Below are 18,020 nucleotides of genomic sequence, written 5' to 3' on the forward strand. Positions count from 1 at the left end.
CAGGCTGCTATGGAGAAGTCTGGCCGCCCCATAGATACTTATAGGGGAGCCTGGTCTCCTCCTAGGCTTCTGTGGAGAAGCATGACCTCCTCACAGCTTCTTACAGGGGAGCCTGATCTCCTCACCGGCCCCTGTGGAGGAGCCTGAACTCCCCACAGGTCATTACAGACCCCACAGTTCTCCTCCCAGGGCCTCATAGAGGAGGCTGGACTCCTACAGCTCCTAATACGAGACCTTGGTCTCCTCCCAGGCCCCTGTGGAGAAGCCTGACCGCTCCACAGATCCTTACGGAAGAGCCCGGCCTCCTCCAAGGCCGCTACCGAGAGCGACGCACGGCAGCGCGGTATGTCCCTCCGACCCTCCCGTCCCCGCCGCGCTGCTGATTGGTCGAGCGCGTCGAGGGGGCGGGTCCCTGCCGGCCCCTTCCGCCACCGCCCCTAGCCGCCGCGTCGGGCGGGGCTGCAGCGCGGGGCCATGGCCGAGGCCGTGAGGCCCCCCCGCAAGGCCCGCGGCAAGAGCAGGCCCAAGGTAGGGGGGGACGGGTACGGGGGGTGGCGGGGAACGACTGGGGGGCTCGTTCCATCGTCCCGGGGCCGGTGTGGTGGGGTCCGCGGCCCAGCGTGGAGGGGGTGTGTGTGTCTGTCACCGCCGCTTCACGGCTGTGGCGGCGGTTGCAGCTGTGAGGTGGGATTGGTGCGACGGGGGGGTGTGTTTGGCGGGGGGGGGGCGGTTATTACACACCGTGGGGCTATGGTCAAGGGATTTGGCTCGGATTTGGGGTTATTCCTGTTTTCTGTATGTTTTTTTTAAAACTATGGAAGGGGTGGCTGCTCTGGGCAGTGTTTATGTCCATGTTTGTTCGTCGTCTTCTGCTGAAAGCAGGGCGGGGGTGTGCGTGTGTGTTTTTCTCAAAGGGCTTCTGACTGTCAGCGCTTTTCTGAAGCAATGTAAGAAGGCTTGGAGTAATTGGCAGCCAGGTGAAGGGTGTGATAGTTTCTGTGCTGTTGGAGGGTGTAAATAAGCTTTTTTGGGTTTTATTTTTTAAATTTATTTATGCTGTACGGCCTTCTTGAGTACCTCTGCACAGAAAGACAGCTGGAGTTGCCTCTTATTACTTATCAGCATTTAGCAGTGTTTTAGTATACTGCAGGGGGTGACAGTCTTACTCCATCTCGTACATATAGGTTTGACTTTTAAATGCTTAAAACATGAGGCCATGTATAGCAGATGACAGTGTTTCTTCTTCCTTAGTTGGTGCTACAGTTGTTAAGTACAATTCTTTTGTCGTGGTTTCGGCTGACTTTACCAAAACCAGACCGACAGATGACCCTTCTCCCCCCTTCTCCCCCCCCAAAAAAGAGGAGAGAGGAGGAGAAAGAGATAAAGGAGATTCAGAAGTTTAGAATGAACTAAACTACTTTAATGAAGAATTAATATTAAAATAAAAATAAAGAAGAAAATAATGAAATAGATACAATATATACAAAACTGTATCAAGCTCCCAGGATGACAGTCACGTCACCGGCAGGCACTGGGGAAGTCCCAGACTGGACTCGATGACGAATTGGAACTGGATTCCAGCTCTGGAGTCAGGAACACATGGATCGGGATCAAAGGCAGATGAACAGACAGAGTCCTCTCTGGACGTCGGCCATCGCAGGAAGGGGGCTGACCCTTTGATCCCTCAGCCTTTATACTGAGCATGGGGCAGATGGGATGGAATACCCCAGTTGGTCAGGTTTGGGTCACCTCTCCTGTCCACTCCTCCCCACCGATGTGACCCCTCTACGTTTTTTCCGTTTCTGACCCTCTAAGGGGGCAAATAACGAAATTGGCTGCCCTTGTTTGTTACAGCAATAAGTATAAGCAAGGGCCTCCCTGCACACCATTCCTTGGCACGGAGCACAAACATTGGGCTGATCATTCTGAGAACGAGCAGTTTTCTCCACAATCTGCCGTTAATTTCAGAGAGTTAGAGGAGGCCTGGCTAGGATGTAAAGTTACAGAACAGAAAATTGGTTTGGTTTTACTTCAAACCGGGACATCTTTCTAGGTATTAGTCCTGTTGTGAGAGTGTTCCTTGTTCAGGATGTTAGTACTGACAGCTTTCTGAAGGCTTTGCTTTCCTTGCAGCTGTGCTACGCAGAATTTCAGTAGTTTGTGAGACATTTCAGTTCGGATCATTTCCACCTTGGAGCTGAGTCAAAATGAAAATGTTGCCCTTGATTGCTTAAGCTCTACATGTTGTAAACTGCACCACACGCAGCAAAGCAATTGGTTATGGCTGTCAAAAGACCTCTGGAAATAAATTAATGGATTAATTGACCACTGTGTTGTAAAACAAGGGTTAGATCCATGCACCAACTGCGGCTGTGAAGCCAAGGCAAGTAAACATTGGAGGGAAAAGCAATCTCAGGAGAGTGTGTCATTGTTTTTGTTTCAGTTCAGCTCCATAGCATGAGCCAGGCAGTTAACTCTAAATAGAACTGCTGTTTAAGAGAATCAGTTCCCTGCAGGAAGGCAGTGAGTCACAGGTGACGCTGGCAGGTCATTAGTGACATGTGAACGGTGACTCCAGTGGCCACTGTTTTTGGCCATCCCTTCCAGGTGTAATTCACTGTGAAACAACTCACTGGTGATGTCACATGTGAGAATCCAGAATCCTTCAGTGTTACACATGAATACACATATAAATACTTAAACACCTATAAATACTTCAAGGGTGGGTGTCAGGAGGATGGGGCCAGGCTTTTTTCAGTGGTGCCCAGGGACAGGACAAGAGGTAGTGGGCACAAACTTGTACATAAGAAGTTCCATCTAAACAAGAGGAGGAACTTCTTTCCTCTGAGGGTGGCAGAGCCCTGGAAGAGGCCGCCCAGAGAGGTGGTAGAGTCTCCATCTCTAGAGACATTCAAAACTAGCCTGGACACGTTCCTGTGCAGCCTACTCTGGGTGATCCTGCTCTGTCAGGGAGGTTGGACTAGATGATCTCCAGAGGTCCCTTCCAACCCCATATCATTCTGTGATTCTATGACTCTTTCCTGATATTCTTGTTGCTATTATTATGCTCAGCTCTGTTAATACACAGGGGTGTTTGAGGATGCAGTTTGGGGCCCTGTCACATTAACGGCTTTTCCGTTCCCATACACCAGAAACAGCCATAAACCTTCGAAAAAGGGATGAAAAAGGTGAAATTCTTATGAGCTGGGAGAAAGGCTGGCTCAGCTGCAGAGCTGCCAAGTAGTGGAACAGAGCCTAAGGCTTCCTGAAAATAGTGACCCCAAAGGGAAGTTTGTCCAGCACCAGTAACACCAGACTGATTCAAAGACAGTGAGGTGGCAAAACCAGTGAACCTGGAGCTCGTGAAGATGAACCTGTAGGTCTCTGTGCACCTTGGTGGGGAGCACTCAGTAACTCCAGAGATGTTTCCTGGAAAATAATAGGCTTGAGGTGTCATTCCCTGACATGCTAAGAGAGGTGGATGGTTAAGCACGAGACAAGGCTAATGAGCAGGCATCATGTATGACTTAAAGGCTAAATCCTCAGAGGAGGCAACAGCAGGTTTTGCTTTCATGTTAATTCAGAACCTGATTTCTCTCATCTTTTCTCAGGTGAAATCCCTGATTATGGCTTTTTTTTTTTTTCCTTGGAAAGTGAGAACTGAAAGACACTTTATAAATTTTAAAAACAACTATTTTATCTAACAGTAGTGTTGGGGAGGAATACAGGATGCTGCTGAAAGATAAAGGGAGCTTCTTCTGGGGGAGGACTGCAAGAGGGAGCCTTGAGATTGTAGAGGAGAGAAGACCAGCATGCGCTTGTAAAGTATGCGGATCACACTGTCAAAAATATGATCTAGTGATACAGTATCCTGTGGAAATTGCTGACTTTGAGTTAATTAGCAGGAGGTGTTTATTATAACTCTTAAATCCTAGTTTAAAGAATTGTGCTGATCTATTTTTCACCTCTCACCTGTAGCCTTAGCTAGCTTTGGTGTGTCAGGAGTGTTTTGTGTGATCAGAAGTGTTTACAGGTTTTAAAATTCTGGAAAACAGTCTGAAAGCAAAGCCAGGGTATTGCCATTTTTGTAAAGGAGCTGTGAGCATATATTTCAAGTAAAATTGCGCTTGAGATTGAGTTTATGTAGGACCTTGATTTGAGCTGTTTTCATGTAGGCCTCTCCTAAGGCAAAGTTGTGTCAGGTATTTAGTGAAAGTATATGTGATACTTGTTTCCAAAGCTATCATCTTTTCCCCAATCATGGAGAAGTATTGAGAGCTTTTCCTAATTTCAGCTGTGTTCTTTTTTATGTTATCTAGGTCATCCAAAACTGGAGCACTATAACCTAACTCTTTTCACTTTGGCTACTAATAAACTGTTAGGTATACACAAACAGTTTACAAATTGGCAAAACACTTTGCCAATTTTTTGTTTTACAGATTGGCAAATGATTTACAAATTGACAAAATCTTTGTTGACTTCTTGTGCAACATTATTTCCCATGCTGTGCTTTGGGAAGGAGGTTAATCTACACCTTAGACTAGGTTTATGGGAACTGTTTATCACTGATGTTAATTTAAAAGTGGATAATCTTAAGAAGTTTTTCTACATCTCTAGTGTGTAATACCTATTTTCAATAGGTATTTCAGTATATGTACAGATTTTATGGTTGTTTTAGAATGTAAGTAGGGGTTGCACTCCAGACTTTTTGTTCTGCAAATACCATTTTGAAAATAATTTTCTGTTCATTAAAAATTTCTCTAAAACTTAAGGTGAATTTCAATATAACTTTTTGTAATTTGGTAAAATCTAGGGACTTATTATTTTGATTATTTTATACATTAACGAAACACTCTGTCCTGGGATGTTTATAGCTTTTTACATAAAGATGTTGAAGCATAGTTGAAGAAGTGACCAAAAAAATGAATGCTGATAGGCAGTATTCGAAGGCAACTAAAGAAAAGGGATCTGTTTGGTGCATTTGGTTTTACCTTTAATATTATGAAAAGTAATATGTTAAGAGGGGCTTTCGGAGTTGTGATGTTGACAAACGCTGGTGTTGGTGATGGTGGGACTTGGAATGCAAAGGAGAGAGATTCACTTTGTAGTGACACTCTGTTAATATATTTTCTTTTCATAGGAAAAAAAGAAAAAAGGTAGTGAGGAGTCGCAGATACAAGAGCTTGATGATGTCTTCCTTCCTCCTGTGGCAGAAGTGTCTTCTCAAGCCAGTAAAGTGCAAGTGGAACATCCTGGAGCATTTACAGAAATTCAGCTTAGTGATGAAGTGGAAGATGGAAAAACTATAAATGATGTGTGCAACATCCCCCAAAGTAATTTATCTTCAGCAAATGAAGGGGCTTCGATAGTAACTCTAGAGCCTCCCACAGTTACAGAAGAGTCCAAAGCTGATCCTTCCCATGAGGAGTGTGTGGGGGATGTTGAGAAGAGTGGAAAAAGCAAGTCGGACAAACTTGACAGCCCCATGGAGGCGGTTGCTAGTGGATCAGGAAACTCTGATTTATTGCGTAGTACCTTGCATTCCAGTGCTGCTGGCTCTCAGGCAGTGGTGGGCTTTGTACGGGACAGAGAAACTGAAAACATACAGGATGTTAAAAATCCTGTCGTCCGTTCTTCAGAGAAGCTTCCTCTTAGTGTCTCACAGCTCTCGGAAAAATCCAAAACACGTATTCAGCGTTCGGGATTGAAACCAGTTTATCCAGACTTGTCGGCGGAATTGTCCTATGAGAGACCAACCATAATCGCAGTTAAACCGCTGTTGCACAATGAAAGGCTGTATCCAGAGCTCCCAACCGAACCAGAACTGGTGCCATTTACCAGAGAACAGCTGAAAATTTTTGAGCCATGTTCATGGCTGGAGAATGTTGACTCCTATGCGGAGGAATTCGAAAGTGTTGCTCATCAGGACAGACATGAGTTTTATGAGCTGCTCCTGAACTACATGCGCTGCAGGAAGCAGCTATTGCTGGCTGAGGCAGAGCTGCAGGCTATGACCACAGACTGCCAAAATGTTAAGGGGAGATTATGGACTTTTAAAGAAGAACAGAAAACTGTGCAGGTGCTGTTGCTGAAGCTACTTTTGAACTTCACTTGCTGTCGTTTATCGTATTTAAGCTGTTTTGTTTTAGAAGACATGATTGCCTGTGCTTTCTGTCTCTCCACTGATGCTCAGTGTTTCAGAGTATCATCCTGTTGAGATTTAAGACAGATTGTTGTTTGATTTTTAAACTCTGACGAGCGTAGGGTGGTGGGATCTCTGTTAGTGATCTCTTTTGGAGTCAGACTCCTGTCTGAGTCAGTCAGAACGGGCTGTGTACAGCCAGTTCTGCCTGTAGTGTTGGGTGAAGTTTATATCACAGTATTCCACGAAGATGCAGGGGGTACGTGGTGGAGGAGGACTTCAGAATGACTGTAGCAGGGATGTCCCATCTGGCCTGCTGCCCAGAGTGAGTTTTCATTGACGTCATTCCTGACTGTCCTGCTGTCAGAGGCAGCAGCTGCAGAGGAGCTCGAGCTATGCTCGTGGGTTACCCTGTTGCTCAAAGCAGAGGGACCACGAGGTCCATCCACTTCCAGTAACTATTGCTTCGTAGGTGTACTCGTGGTTTTAGTTGCTTCCAGGGTGGTCGTGGTACTCTGTAGCATTTCAGTCTGCAAAACAGACAGGTCTGGGGAACTCTTTGGGGCATGCATCAGAAAATTTTTCCCCCAAACTCATTCTGTGTAACTTGTTTTTGGATCTGGACGTTACAGTGGGAGTGAATAAAGTTGTTCTGGTGCTCTGACGCTGTTTATAGCCAACACATCATCAACGTTATTCAAAGGTGCTGAGTACCTATGTATGTGGTGGCTTTTACTGTTGTTTCTGTGAGTACGGTGCCTCTCCTGTGCAGTTCCTCAGAGTTGAGACATTGAAAGACATCCACTGGACAGGTTTGAATCTTTTCCTGGAGAGTAACACTGAACCTCACTGGACTTTCATTTTTGCGTTGATCGCTTTCTACGCTGAAAGCAATTTTGGTGTCTCTTTTACATCCCCACTGTCATACAATTGGCTAAGCTTGCTGCTTGCCGTATTCCAACCTGATTCACGATGTATTTATCGTATGTCTGGAATAATTGTTGTCTTTTTACTAATTTAAAATTCTTATTCTACTGACTTAAGAAACACAGGGATGCTTTTCAAACTAAGCTTCCAAAGTGCTGGCTCTGAAGCATGTTTCCTGGTTGCATAAAAGCGTAACAGGAATGTTCTGTATTGTGGTTTTCTTGTGCTGACAAATTAGAGATAGGACAGAGGAAGACTGGCTCAGCTTTTAATTCCAGTTTGGGAAAAACTTAGGCTGCAGTTCATTTCTGGAAATTTTAAATGTACAATGGGGAATTGCTATAAATATTCAGTTCTGGGAGCTTAGAAAAATATTTATCTTGTTTCAGTACATATTTTAGCTTTAAAATGGCAGATCTAAATATTTATGGAAATCTGTAAACTGCGAAGCAGGTGCGCTTGCTGGGAGTAGAGAGACCTGATTTTGTTCATGGCTCAGTGATGCAGACAAGTCATTTAATGTCTGTTTCTAAATCAGTTATTGAGGGCTTGTAGAGTAATTTTTTCAGAAGTCAGGGATGTGAATCTTCAGTAATCAGCAGCTCTAAAAAAGTATGTAGGATGTTCTGACATGTTTATCTTTTCCACCTGTGAAGTGGCCCCTTTAATGAAAGCTTTGAAATCTGTTGAAGGGAGGGTTATGTCAAGATTAATTTCTGTAAGCACTCTTGACCCAACAAAATGACAAAACCAGTTCAATAAAATATTTGCTTTCTTTTCAGGGTGTCTGTGCAGATCAGTGCAAAGTGACAGGTCACCATCGCTACCAGACAGTGGAGCTGAACGAGAGTGTGTTGGGGGAGCTGAAGAAGCTGTTTGAAGCCAAAGCAGAGCACGTCCATCAGACGCTGGCGCTGCACTCGTACACTTCAGTGTTGTCCCGGTTGCAAGTGGAGTCCTATGTCTACAGGTTGCTCAGCAGCTCGTCCCTGCTGAGATCGGTGGCTCTTCAACAGCAGGAACAAGGTATGTTGCTGGTCTGGACCACTCCCTCTGCTGTTTAGGGTGACCAGCACCCTAAAAACTTGCAGTTTTGGAGTCTTGAGGAATCTGTGTACTGGAGCGTTTCTACTCTGATAGTAAAACCTGCTGATCTTATGCAGGAATCAGTGAAACTTTTTTATCTCAGGAAAAACTGCAGTTCTCTAGCTTATTCACCTGGAGAGTGGAAGCTGAATGCAGGAGTGCCTTCTGTCTAAGCTGCATACTGCCACTGATTGTTCTAGAGGAACACCAGGTGGCGTGGGGGTGGGACACACCTGGACTACAATCTTCTGTTGTCAAAGACAACTTATAATGCAGTCCCGTTTCCAAATTGATTTTGCACAGTTCCAAAACCAGCTGGATATTTTTCCTGCTTTACTTCCTTTTGGAAGACCCTTTGAAATCTCACAGCCCTAATACTTAGAAATCTTTTTGGTTTTCATCCTAGGTGTATTACTTATTTGGGTTTGTGTCAACATAATCTTTTAGTGAAAGTGTTCCTCCCCCTTCTGCCCTAGATATTTATCCTTCTTAGTTCTCCTCCCTTTGCCTCCCACGTAGTTTATATGCATAGTAAATGGTGGTTTTTATGAAGTTTATGTTTAGGGAGGGCCTTTTATGAGAGTAACCATAGTATATTATTCTTGTAATTAGCGTCCAGTGCTTAATTAGAAGATTAAGTATTCTAAGTAAGTGTACTTAAGATTTAGCAAGCGGCTGTGGTGAAGTATCTTGGTATCTATAGATACAGACAGCAAGTTTTCTATATTGCCCCAAAACCACTACTTATGCTACTGCTGAGAGCTGCTTGTCAAACCTCCTTAATTCTGTTTTTAATTTACAGTTTCAAAGCAGTCAGAAAACCTTTCTTCAGACTTGTACCACTTGAAGGAATGTATCAGTGTCCTTTTCAGTTTCACGCGCAGAGTTATCGAAGATCCTCAGTTTCAGAGTGACCTTCTCATGTGGCTGCAGAGGCTGGTGAGGGAGTAACCATAGATATATCTGTTTGATTCAACACGTGGGATGCATTTGGGAGTCATTTCTGAAAGTGTTACTGTTTCTCTCACTGTCCAACATGCAGTGATTTTTTGGGGGGTTTTGTTCTACTTGAGGAACAGAATCTGTCAGTGAATCTTTAGAATGAATTCCCTTGTCTGATGAAGTCAGTGGAGGTCAGCAGCATTAATGAGGACTGGCGCCTGAGCAGCCAACACTGCTCAAAGTGGACTTAATACTCATGCTTTTACTTATTCTGAAATTAAAACTATTCAGACTTGTCATTTTTGAGAAACTTCTATTCTTGCTGATTTGTAAATAAACTAGTTTTTAATGCAATTGTCAAGTAATTCATTTTTCTCCAGCAAAGAAAACGGTTTGTGGCTCATAAGCCAAGCAAGCAGACTTTTAAATATTGTTCTCCTGTAACTTGTTCGGAAAATTGAGATTTGTTAGAGAAAGCATGGGAAGAGAAATGAAAAAAACAGTGTTATGCTAGTTAGCAAGACTGTAAAGGAATAAACCTTAAAATTGCTTACAAGATTCTAATATACTGCCCTTTAGGTTTCTGTGCTGCAAAGAATTGGCTGTCCAGGTGACCATCTCTTCCTCTTCAACCACATCCTTCGGTGTCCGGCTGGGATCAGCGAATGGGCTTGTCCGTTCATTCAGGTGTGAATGTTTAATTCTTTATTGTCAGAAAGTTGGAGTGGGAGTGGAGTGGGTAGGAAAGGAGAGTGTCTTGTGTCTAGACCATCCCTCATGACTGACACTGTGTTCCCGGGTCTGTGGGATTGTGGTGGCAGTGAGGGGTTTGTCAAGGGATGTGTTTACCCCAACCATGAGCAGGTTAACAGGGAAACACACTTCTCGTTCTTGGCTAGAGAGGCTCCGTGAAAGGGAGTCAAGGGCTTGTGGTGCGCCTCAGGCGGCTTCCTGCAGCAGCAGGTTTTGGGAGTGCTCTCCAAGAAATGGAAAGAATATTTAGACTTGAAGGAGCAATTGTGTATGAGACAAGTGAGACCAGAGGCTGCTCTGTGATGAAATGAAGAAGAACAGATTTTTATATCCCACGTGTTAAATTTGGACTGGTTTCCTTGGAAAGTTTATTAGTTGGATAGTTGAAAGGGAAAGGGTTCACTTTGCGTAGAGGGAGTGCAGATATCCAAGAGCACTAGGGCATTCTTGCAAAGAACATATTAACTCCAAGAGGGGAAGATGTTGGAACTCTAGCCATAGGAAGTGGATTGCAATTACACTGTTAGGGGAAGGCAAGCGATAAAATAAAAGGATAGAATAGAATCATAGAATCATTTAGGTTGGAAAAGACCTTTAAGCTCATTGAGTCCAACCATTAACTTAACATGGTAGGTTCCTAACTTCCCCTGTGCTCAACATCCAGATTCCCCCTGGTGCCCAGAAGTACGTGTGAAACAGAGATATGTTGTCTTTTTTTTTTTTGTGGAGCGGAGCTTTTGATGTTTTTTTCCCCTCCTTTAGTTTCTGTAAGTACTTCTTTTGGACAGCTTCCAATATTTTGCCATAGCTATATTTCTCCAGAGTGTCTGTCTTTTATGAATACTTTTTAGTCTGAAGAAAAAGCTAGTGAAAAATGAGAAACCTAGAATTTTAATTTCTCTGGTAAAACTAATTTGCCTTTGTTTTACTTATTTAGATTTACTTAGATTTTTGCATTTCATTTCAGATCAAAGTCTTGGATAATCCATCAGGTGTCTTTCATTTCATGCAATCTCTTGCCTTGCTTATGTCTCCTGTCAAGTAAGTGTGAATATGATTTTATAAATGTGTCCTGATTGTTTAAGAGTCGAAAACATGACACACGATCTAATTGTAAAACTCTGGAAGTTCATTGCAGGCAAAGTCATAAAAGCAGGCTCAAATAAGAGGTTCACAGTTAATTCGAACTGTTTTTACTCATTCATCTTAAAATACAGCCTTGGCAGTACATTCTCCTGCTGTGCACAGTGTGACGCAGCTTGCTTTGAGATGTCAAACGGCTTGTGAAGTCTGACACACCCATGTGTTTTGTTACTGTGACTTCTGAAATAGAGTTATTGCCTTCCGCAATGGCTTGTTCATTATAGCATCTGCAACAGAAGCCCTTGAGTAGAGGGTTTGCTAAGTTGGTGTATACGCTGGTTGGGCTTCTTATTTTATTTTTCATGCTTTTATCTAGAATTGTACGTGGTGCCTGGAGAAGCTAGTTAATGAAATCAGTAATCAGGGAAAACTGTCATGTTTTTTACATTTTATAAAAATATATAAATTGTCTCCTCCTCATCCAAGTTTTAATCATAGAATCATGGAATTGTTTATATTGGAAAAGACCTTTCGGATCCTCGAGTCCAGCCATCACCCTAACACTGCCAAAACCACCACTAACCCATGTCCCTCAGCACCACATCTGCCCGGCTTTTCAATACCTCCAGGGATGGAGATTCCCCCACTTCCCTTGGCAGCCTGTTCCAAGGCCTGATAACCCTTTCAGGGAAGAAATTCTTCCTAATATCCATCCTAAATCTCCCCTGGAACAACTTGAGGCCATTTCCTCTTGTCCTATTGCCTGTTCCTTGGGAGAAGAGACCGACCCCCCCTGGCTACACCCTCCTTTCAGGGAGTTGTGGAGAGCGAGAAGGTCTCCCCTCAGCCTCCTTTTCTCCAGGCTGAACACCCCCAGCTCCCTCAGCCGCTCCTCTGCTCCAGACCCCTCACCAGCTCCGTTGCCCTTCTCTGGACACGCTTCAGCACCTCAATGTCTTTCCTGTCGTGAGGGCCCCAAACCTGGACCCAGCACTTGAGGTGGGGCCTCACCAGTGCCCAGTACAGGGGGACAGTCACTGCCCCAGTCCTGCTGGTCACACTGTTCTTGATAGAGTTCAGGATGTGGCATCTTAGCTACCTGGGCACACTGCTGGCTCATGTTCAGCCAGCTGTTGACCAACAGGTCCTTTTCTTTCAGGCTGCTTTCTGCCATACTTGCTAATCTCTTGTTCTTGTATCTGCTATTTTAATATCTTCTCTTAACTAAAAGATGACTTCATTCAGAATTTTTATTTTTCTAAGTTTTTGGAAACTTGATTTTTCACTTAAAATCAGAAATCGGGTGGACTTCATGTGCCATATGAAACCAAGTGAAAGGAAAAGTTCCTCTTCATCTGGGAAAGAATCTGGAAACTGGACCCTGGTGGATGAAGGAGGAGAAGAGGTACAGAAAATTACTTATTTTTTTGGTTGTGTTTTTTTTTTTTCTTTTCTTTTTTGTTCCCTTTATGCTTTTGCTCAAACTTACTGTATTTATTTTTGTGAATTTGAGGAAGAAAAGCTGACTTTTTCAGTTAAAAAGCATTGTTTGAAACTTGGATCTATTTTACTCTCCTTTTGTCTCTGTGATATAACTGTAGATAGTGGAGCTTCTAGGAATGAGTATCAACGGATACAATTTGAACATTTGAGCTGTTGCACGCAAAAGGAGAATGGAAGTAGACCTATGTTTGAATAGGTGCTTCCCTTTAGCTGGGTTGGAGTAACAAAGCCTTGCCTCTGGCTCTTGTTCCTAGCTCATGAGGGCTTTTATGTAGAAACGCACACACAGAAGAGGAATTTAGGAGCTTGTGTGTGTGGAGAGGAGAGTTCATTCATTCTTTCTTTGTTTTCCTCTTACAGTCAAAATTGTACAATCAAACTGTAATTAGTACAATAGTGAAGCCCTTTTACTATGTGTTTTATTGTAAAGCTCCTAAAAGTGACTGTATTTGTCTATAGGATGAGGATCCTGAAACGAGCTGGATTTTGCTTTCGGAAGATGACTTGATTGCCCTTTTGTCACAATTCCCGTTTCATGAACTCTTTCAGCAGTTCCTTGGGTTTAAGTCTGGAGGTAAATCAGCTTCTAAGGAGTTATTAATTTTGCTTATGCTAATTATATTAATGACTAAAACTGCCAAGAATGCTACTGCATTAGGAGAGTCTCCGAGTGAAGTAATAATGAACCTGTGCAACTGCTCAAAGACTAAGTAGATGAGATGGTAGTGTACTCTGTGTGTATGGGATAACTTAAAAAACCTATAGAAGTACTGGTATGCAAAATGTTAGAGTCTTTTCCCTTAGTTTTGATCTGCTCTATAGCTATACCTACAGATGTGCTTTCAGAACTGATTTTCCCCTTTTGTCTCTTAGCTGTAGTGATACTGTGATTTTTCTCCAATTATTTAATCATTCTTTATTTTGCTAAATTTCTTGACAAGTGCATGAAGATAATTGCTTGCTAGAGGTCTTGTAACCTGCATAGCTTATTTGTACTTTCAAACTTGACAGGTATTTATTGTTCATTTCATAAACAAAACATAAATTTCAGTTCACTATAACTAACAATGGACTGTTTGCCAGCTATATGGTGAATTGTTGCTTTCAGTGCTTGTTAAGTTACTTAAAAAAATCCAGATTCACGCTTTTTTTTGATGCTTATTTTTCTGTCTCTGTCTTAGGTGCTTATTTTCCTGAAAAAACAACTCCCCAGGAGATGATGAAGATTTTTGCTTTTGCAAACTCCTTAGTGGAAATTCTGTCTGCGGGGTTAGAAACGTTTAACAGAGCACGGTACCGACGATTTGTGAAGCGAATTGGTCAGCTGATCAAGTAAGAGAATGTCTTCTCTGATATGATGAAATTGTTTTCATACAATCTAGTTTAAAGTTCACAGCTGCTGAAAAAAAACCAACCCTAAAAAATACCCCAAAGAGCAACAAACCACCAAATAAAAAAATCAAATCTCACCAAATAAAACAAACAAAGCAAAACACCCAAACAGTTCTTGGGTAGATTGGCTCTGAGAATTAATCAGTTTAGGGTTAGTTGATTTGTGAATCTGAGATCCCAGGGTCCTTGACTCTGAAGCTGCCTTGAAGCGGGGAATTACAGAATCTAAATGCTGCGGAACACCAGGCTCACTTCCATCAGGAATGTGCTTAGGCTTGTCTTGGAAAGTCACTGAAATGCAAGAGTTTCTTGAATCACCCCTATTTATAAGCAGTGTTACTCTTGCTTTCTGTTATTATCCAGAATTGATTTAGGGTTTTTAACTTGATCGTTGAAAATGCTCATACTGTTGCAGGAAGTAAATGTAATTGGGACCTAAAAGTTACTATTTATTTTTAAATCTCTAGTAGTCACTTTTTATGGCTTCTGTGAGTATTTTTTCAAGGGGGGGATACAGTTAAATAAGAAACAAAATCCACATTTTCCTTTATTAGAGCAGTATCTTTCTCTGCATTACTGTTCCTGTATGACCTTTTTACAAGTACTGCCATTTCATCATGCAGGATTTACCTTAAGGCTCCAAAATTCATATACAAACTAATTTGGTGTAACAGAATATTATACATTGTTTGCTTGCAAAACCAAGGAAGGCTAATGCAGAAATTTTAGACTAACCCTGTATGAAGACAGGAGGGAAATGGTATTTATAGGGAAATCTCTGGAAACCAGAGGACAAAGCGTTGCACATGTCTCTTGTGACTCGACTCTGATCCAGTTGCACTTGTCTGTGTTTCTATATGGTGATGACACTGATAATACTTAATGATCCTTCTCCGACTTGTTCTGCTATGTAGGATGACGCTTTGTCATGTGAGCGACCACTGGGCCCAGTATGTTAGTGGCAATAAACAATATGGATCAGTGTCCCATCCCTACTCTCTGGAAAAATTGCAACTGGAGTTTGATGAGCTGTTTTTTAGAGCTGTTCTACATGTTCTGAAGGCAAAAAGGTAGGTTGTCCCATGTGATTGGTACTGGCTTCATCCTGGAGGAGATAGGTATTTGAAACTGGGATTTGGAGTAGCTTTAAGTACTTAATGGTTTAAGGAAGACTGCAATATGCAGGATTTTTCAGTACGTGGGTAGCGTCAAGATGGGGAGGAATTAAGCCTTGAACTCTGGCATCTGACCGAAGCTCTGGGGGCTTGTTCAGTTCAGAATGAGGTTAACTCAGAATTTGAGATGCTACGACGCATCCTCACATTCCTGATTCTATGGCAGAGGTGTGGGCATATGTCTCCTTTTCAAATGTTGGGATTTATCAGGGTGAAACCGTTTCTGTCCGCCTCTTCAAATCCCAACAGGTTGGGAGTCTGGTTGTTCATGTCTGAGATGCCTTATGGAACCTTGTCCAGCAACATGCTCTGGAGGCTCTTCTTCGTCATGCACTGTGCGGAGAGTGAGCACCTGGAAAAGCTCTGCTCTGCTCTGCAACCTGCTGACTGCAAACAAAGGCTCAAAGGTAGAATTCCTGCACTCAGAACCAATTCTCATAGGTTTGGCTGCTGCTGCATCAGCTACAGGTTTAATCCTTTGCAGGTTCCGTTGTTAAATACAACTTCAGCAGTATGACTGGTCCAGAGGCCTTAGTGTCTTGGGTGGTTCGTCCTCTCCGTGTTTGCCCAAAGTCTCATTTTAACAGGAATTGTTGAATCTACTGCCGGTTTAGTTTTCTCTGTAGTGGTGACTGCTTCTGTCTGCTTCAGAGACCTGTAAAAGGGCCATGCAGTAGGTACAGCCTGTGTATTCTCATATCAGGTCCCATCTTGACCTTTGATAGCGTTTGGAGAGTAAGGTTTAAATCCTGAAGTAAATAATTTTGTGTCCTGTAGGGTTTTTTTGTCAGCTCTTGGCTGTTCTTGACTGTTGAGCTGTGGGTATTTGTATAAATAACCCAGTCTTCCTCTCCCCCTCCCTTCCCAACTTGCTAGTTTTGGCGTCAGTAACTTACATTGTGAAAGATCTGCTTATCTTCTACAAATACAGATGTTTCCCTTATCTCAAGCCTTCTTTTGATGCCTTTTTTTGTCCTATATCCCACTTTTTCTTTCTGTTTCCTCTTGACTTCTGTCCTGTGGTGATCTCCACAGTGATTGTGGTAGCTTCATCTATAGCAGAGTTATTTAGAAGCCAGCTGGAACGCTACTTTGCCCGTGCTGCTGCCTTCATGGAAAATATTTCAGGACTTGATTGACAGGGAGACAGGTAAACAGAGCAGTAACTCCCTGCTTTACAGCCTCCTCGCTGTCTTCAGGGAGAGCAAATCCCACTCTGTGTTTCACTTTTCAGGTAGCTGGTAGCTCAGATAGCTGTTGCCACATCCATCAAGTCTTTTCATGGAGAAGTAGAAGGAAATGCCAATCTTGAGAGGTTACTGAGTGTCTTGACTCTGCAAGCTCAGCTAACATTTCAGGCAGTTTATGCAGAGTGGGGGAGAGATATCAAGAGCATCCACTTTGTGATGTGCTGATCTGGTTAGCACTTGCCAGCCAAAACAGTAACAGTTACACTGTTTCAGTAGAACTTCCTTATTTTTGTTTTTGCAAGAAATTTTTACTGCATCTCAAACAAAGAGAATGTAATATGATGTGGTGGGTTGCAGCTCTGAAAGTAACAAACACTGATTTTTGTTTTTCATGTTTGTTTTGTTTTGTTCAGGCTTTGTTTTGCTTCTAGCTAACTTTTTTGTTTTAAAGTCCCTAGTATGCTGATGCAGGATATTTTTATCCTCTTCATTCTCCTCGATGGGTTATGTCAGCACAATACTGTTTTTCACAAATGCCTAGACAGGAATATCAGCAGTTCTTTCAGTGAAATCCATCTAATCTTCTGAAATAGCTTCTTTTGACTGACACTTACCAATATAATGCTGACCAATATAATTAATTTCCTGTAATTCGTACCCTAGAAGACCATGGCATTAACATTCGCTTGGGAGAGAACCTTTTTTATTCATTTCCCTTCCCAAATTAAGTTTGAGAAATGTTAAGAGTGGTGAATGTTAAGGTGGTAGCAGGCCTTGGTAACTGATGGAAGCTCTAGGCTTGCACATGTAGAGGTGGAAGCATAGTTACTTTTAAGTGATAGGTAGAAATGGAGTGCAGTGATGGAGCTGCACTTGCTAGGACAACCTCTGGACTCTGAGAGCTACCAGATAGAAAATATTGCCCCGGGGAAATATGGGAAGTCTAGTTAACTTGAAATGTTCTTGTGTGGACCAAATGTTAATAAATTTACTGTGGAACAAACATTTTCACTGACAAGCAGTGACTTAGTAGTTTCTTCTTGATGTTGGATGCCTGTGTGAGTACAAACATTGACTCTGCTTCCGTTGCAATTGGCAACAGGAACCTGCTGAACAACATTTCTGGTTACAGTTTCTTTACAGCCATTACCAAGACTTGAGGAGCCACTGACTTCTAGGGTCTTTCTGAACTTGAATTGTAGTTGTAATCAAACATGCAGAGGAGGGTGGAAATTGGCTCAAGTAGCAGCTGTGTGGTGGCCATGTCGTTGCTCTGCTGTGGCACTATAGGACTTAAGTGGAGTCTCTCTTCCCTTTCACCTTGTCCCTGTCCTTCAATCCCAAGCTATGGCTTGGTGTGAATTTGGTGTAGACTCTGCAGCACGTGGAGCCCACAGGTACAGTGAAGAAGAAGGTGCAGCTGAAGCAGGAAGCTGAAAGATGGCTTCTCCAGCAGAGAAGGTCCAGCGCACATGTGCTCAGCAGCTGGCACCAGCCCTCCTCCTGTTGCTTAGCTGGTTTATGCTAAATGAAACACAGACACACACATCATGATTGCTGTCAAAGTTGTTCATTACTTGTGCATCCTACCCCTTCCCCACTTTGTGGGTCGTTCTGCTGTGCTCTGTAACTCCTGCTATAAGGATAAAAGGTAGCCTTAGGAAAGGGAGATGAATGGCTGAGACATCGCCTGTATGTCTGTTGTAGCTATCAGGAGTGTTGTTATCTTACTGTATGGAAAAACTCTTTCCTTTAAATTGCACAATCATCTAGCACACTGGTTGTGAGATGTTTTGGCTGCACAAGTCTGACCTTCTCAGGTTGAAG

The 18,020-nt window shown here is 42.9% G+C and overlaps 1 protein-coding gene across 1 annotated transcript in view; it reads left to right on the top strand.

Moving 5' to 3' along the window:
- Positions 1 to 474: 474 nt before the first annotated feature.
- Positions 475 to 18,020, top strand: part of EPG5 (ectopic P-granules 5 autophagy tethering factor) — a 65,121-nt gene continuing 47,575 nt past the window's right edge. The window contains exons 1-11 of the mRNA XM_074166274.1: positions 475 to 528; positions 5,141 to 6,079; positions 7,852 to 8,095; positions 8,958 to 9,094; positions 9,677 to 9,784; positions 10,818 to 10,891; positions 12,230 to 12,338; positions 12,896 to 13,010; positions 13,618 to 13,768; positions 14,743 to 14,898; positions 15,253 to 15,410. Coding sequence (XP_074022375.1) covers positions 475 to 528; positions 5,141 to 6,079; positions 7,852 to 8,095; positions 8,958 to 9,094; positions 9,677 to 9,784; positions 10,818 to 10,891; positions 12,230 to 12,338; positions 12,896 to 13,010; positions 13,618 to 13,768; positions 14,743 to 14,898; positions 15,253 to 15,410 — 2,245 coding nt within the window. The remainder of the gene's footprint in view (positions 529 to 5,140; positions 6,080 to 7,851; positions 8,096 to 8,957; positions 9,095 to 9,676; positions 9,785 to 10,817; positions 10,892 to 12,229; positions 12,339 to 12,895; positions 13,011 to 13,617; positions 13,769 to 14,742; positions 14,899 to 15,252; positions 15,411 to 18,020) is intronic.

This window comes from Numenius arquata, chromosome Z (genome assembly GCF_964106895.1).
Source record: "Numenius arquata chromosome Z, bNumArq3.hap1.1, whole genome shotgun sequence".
Classification (NCBI taxonomy): Eukaryota; Metazoa; Chordata; class Aves; order Charadriiformes; family Scolopacidae; genus Numenius; species Numenius arquata.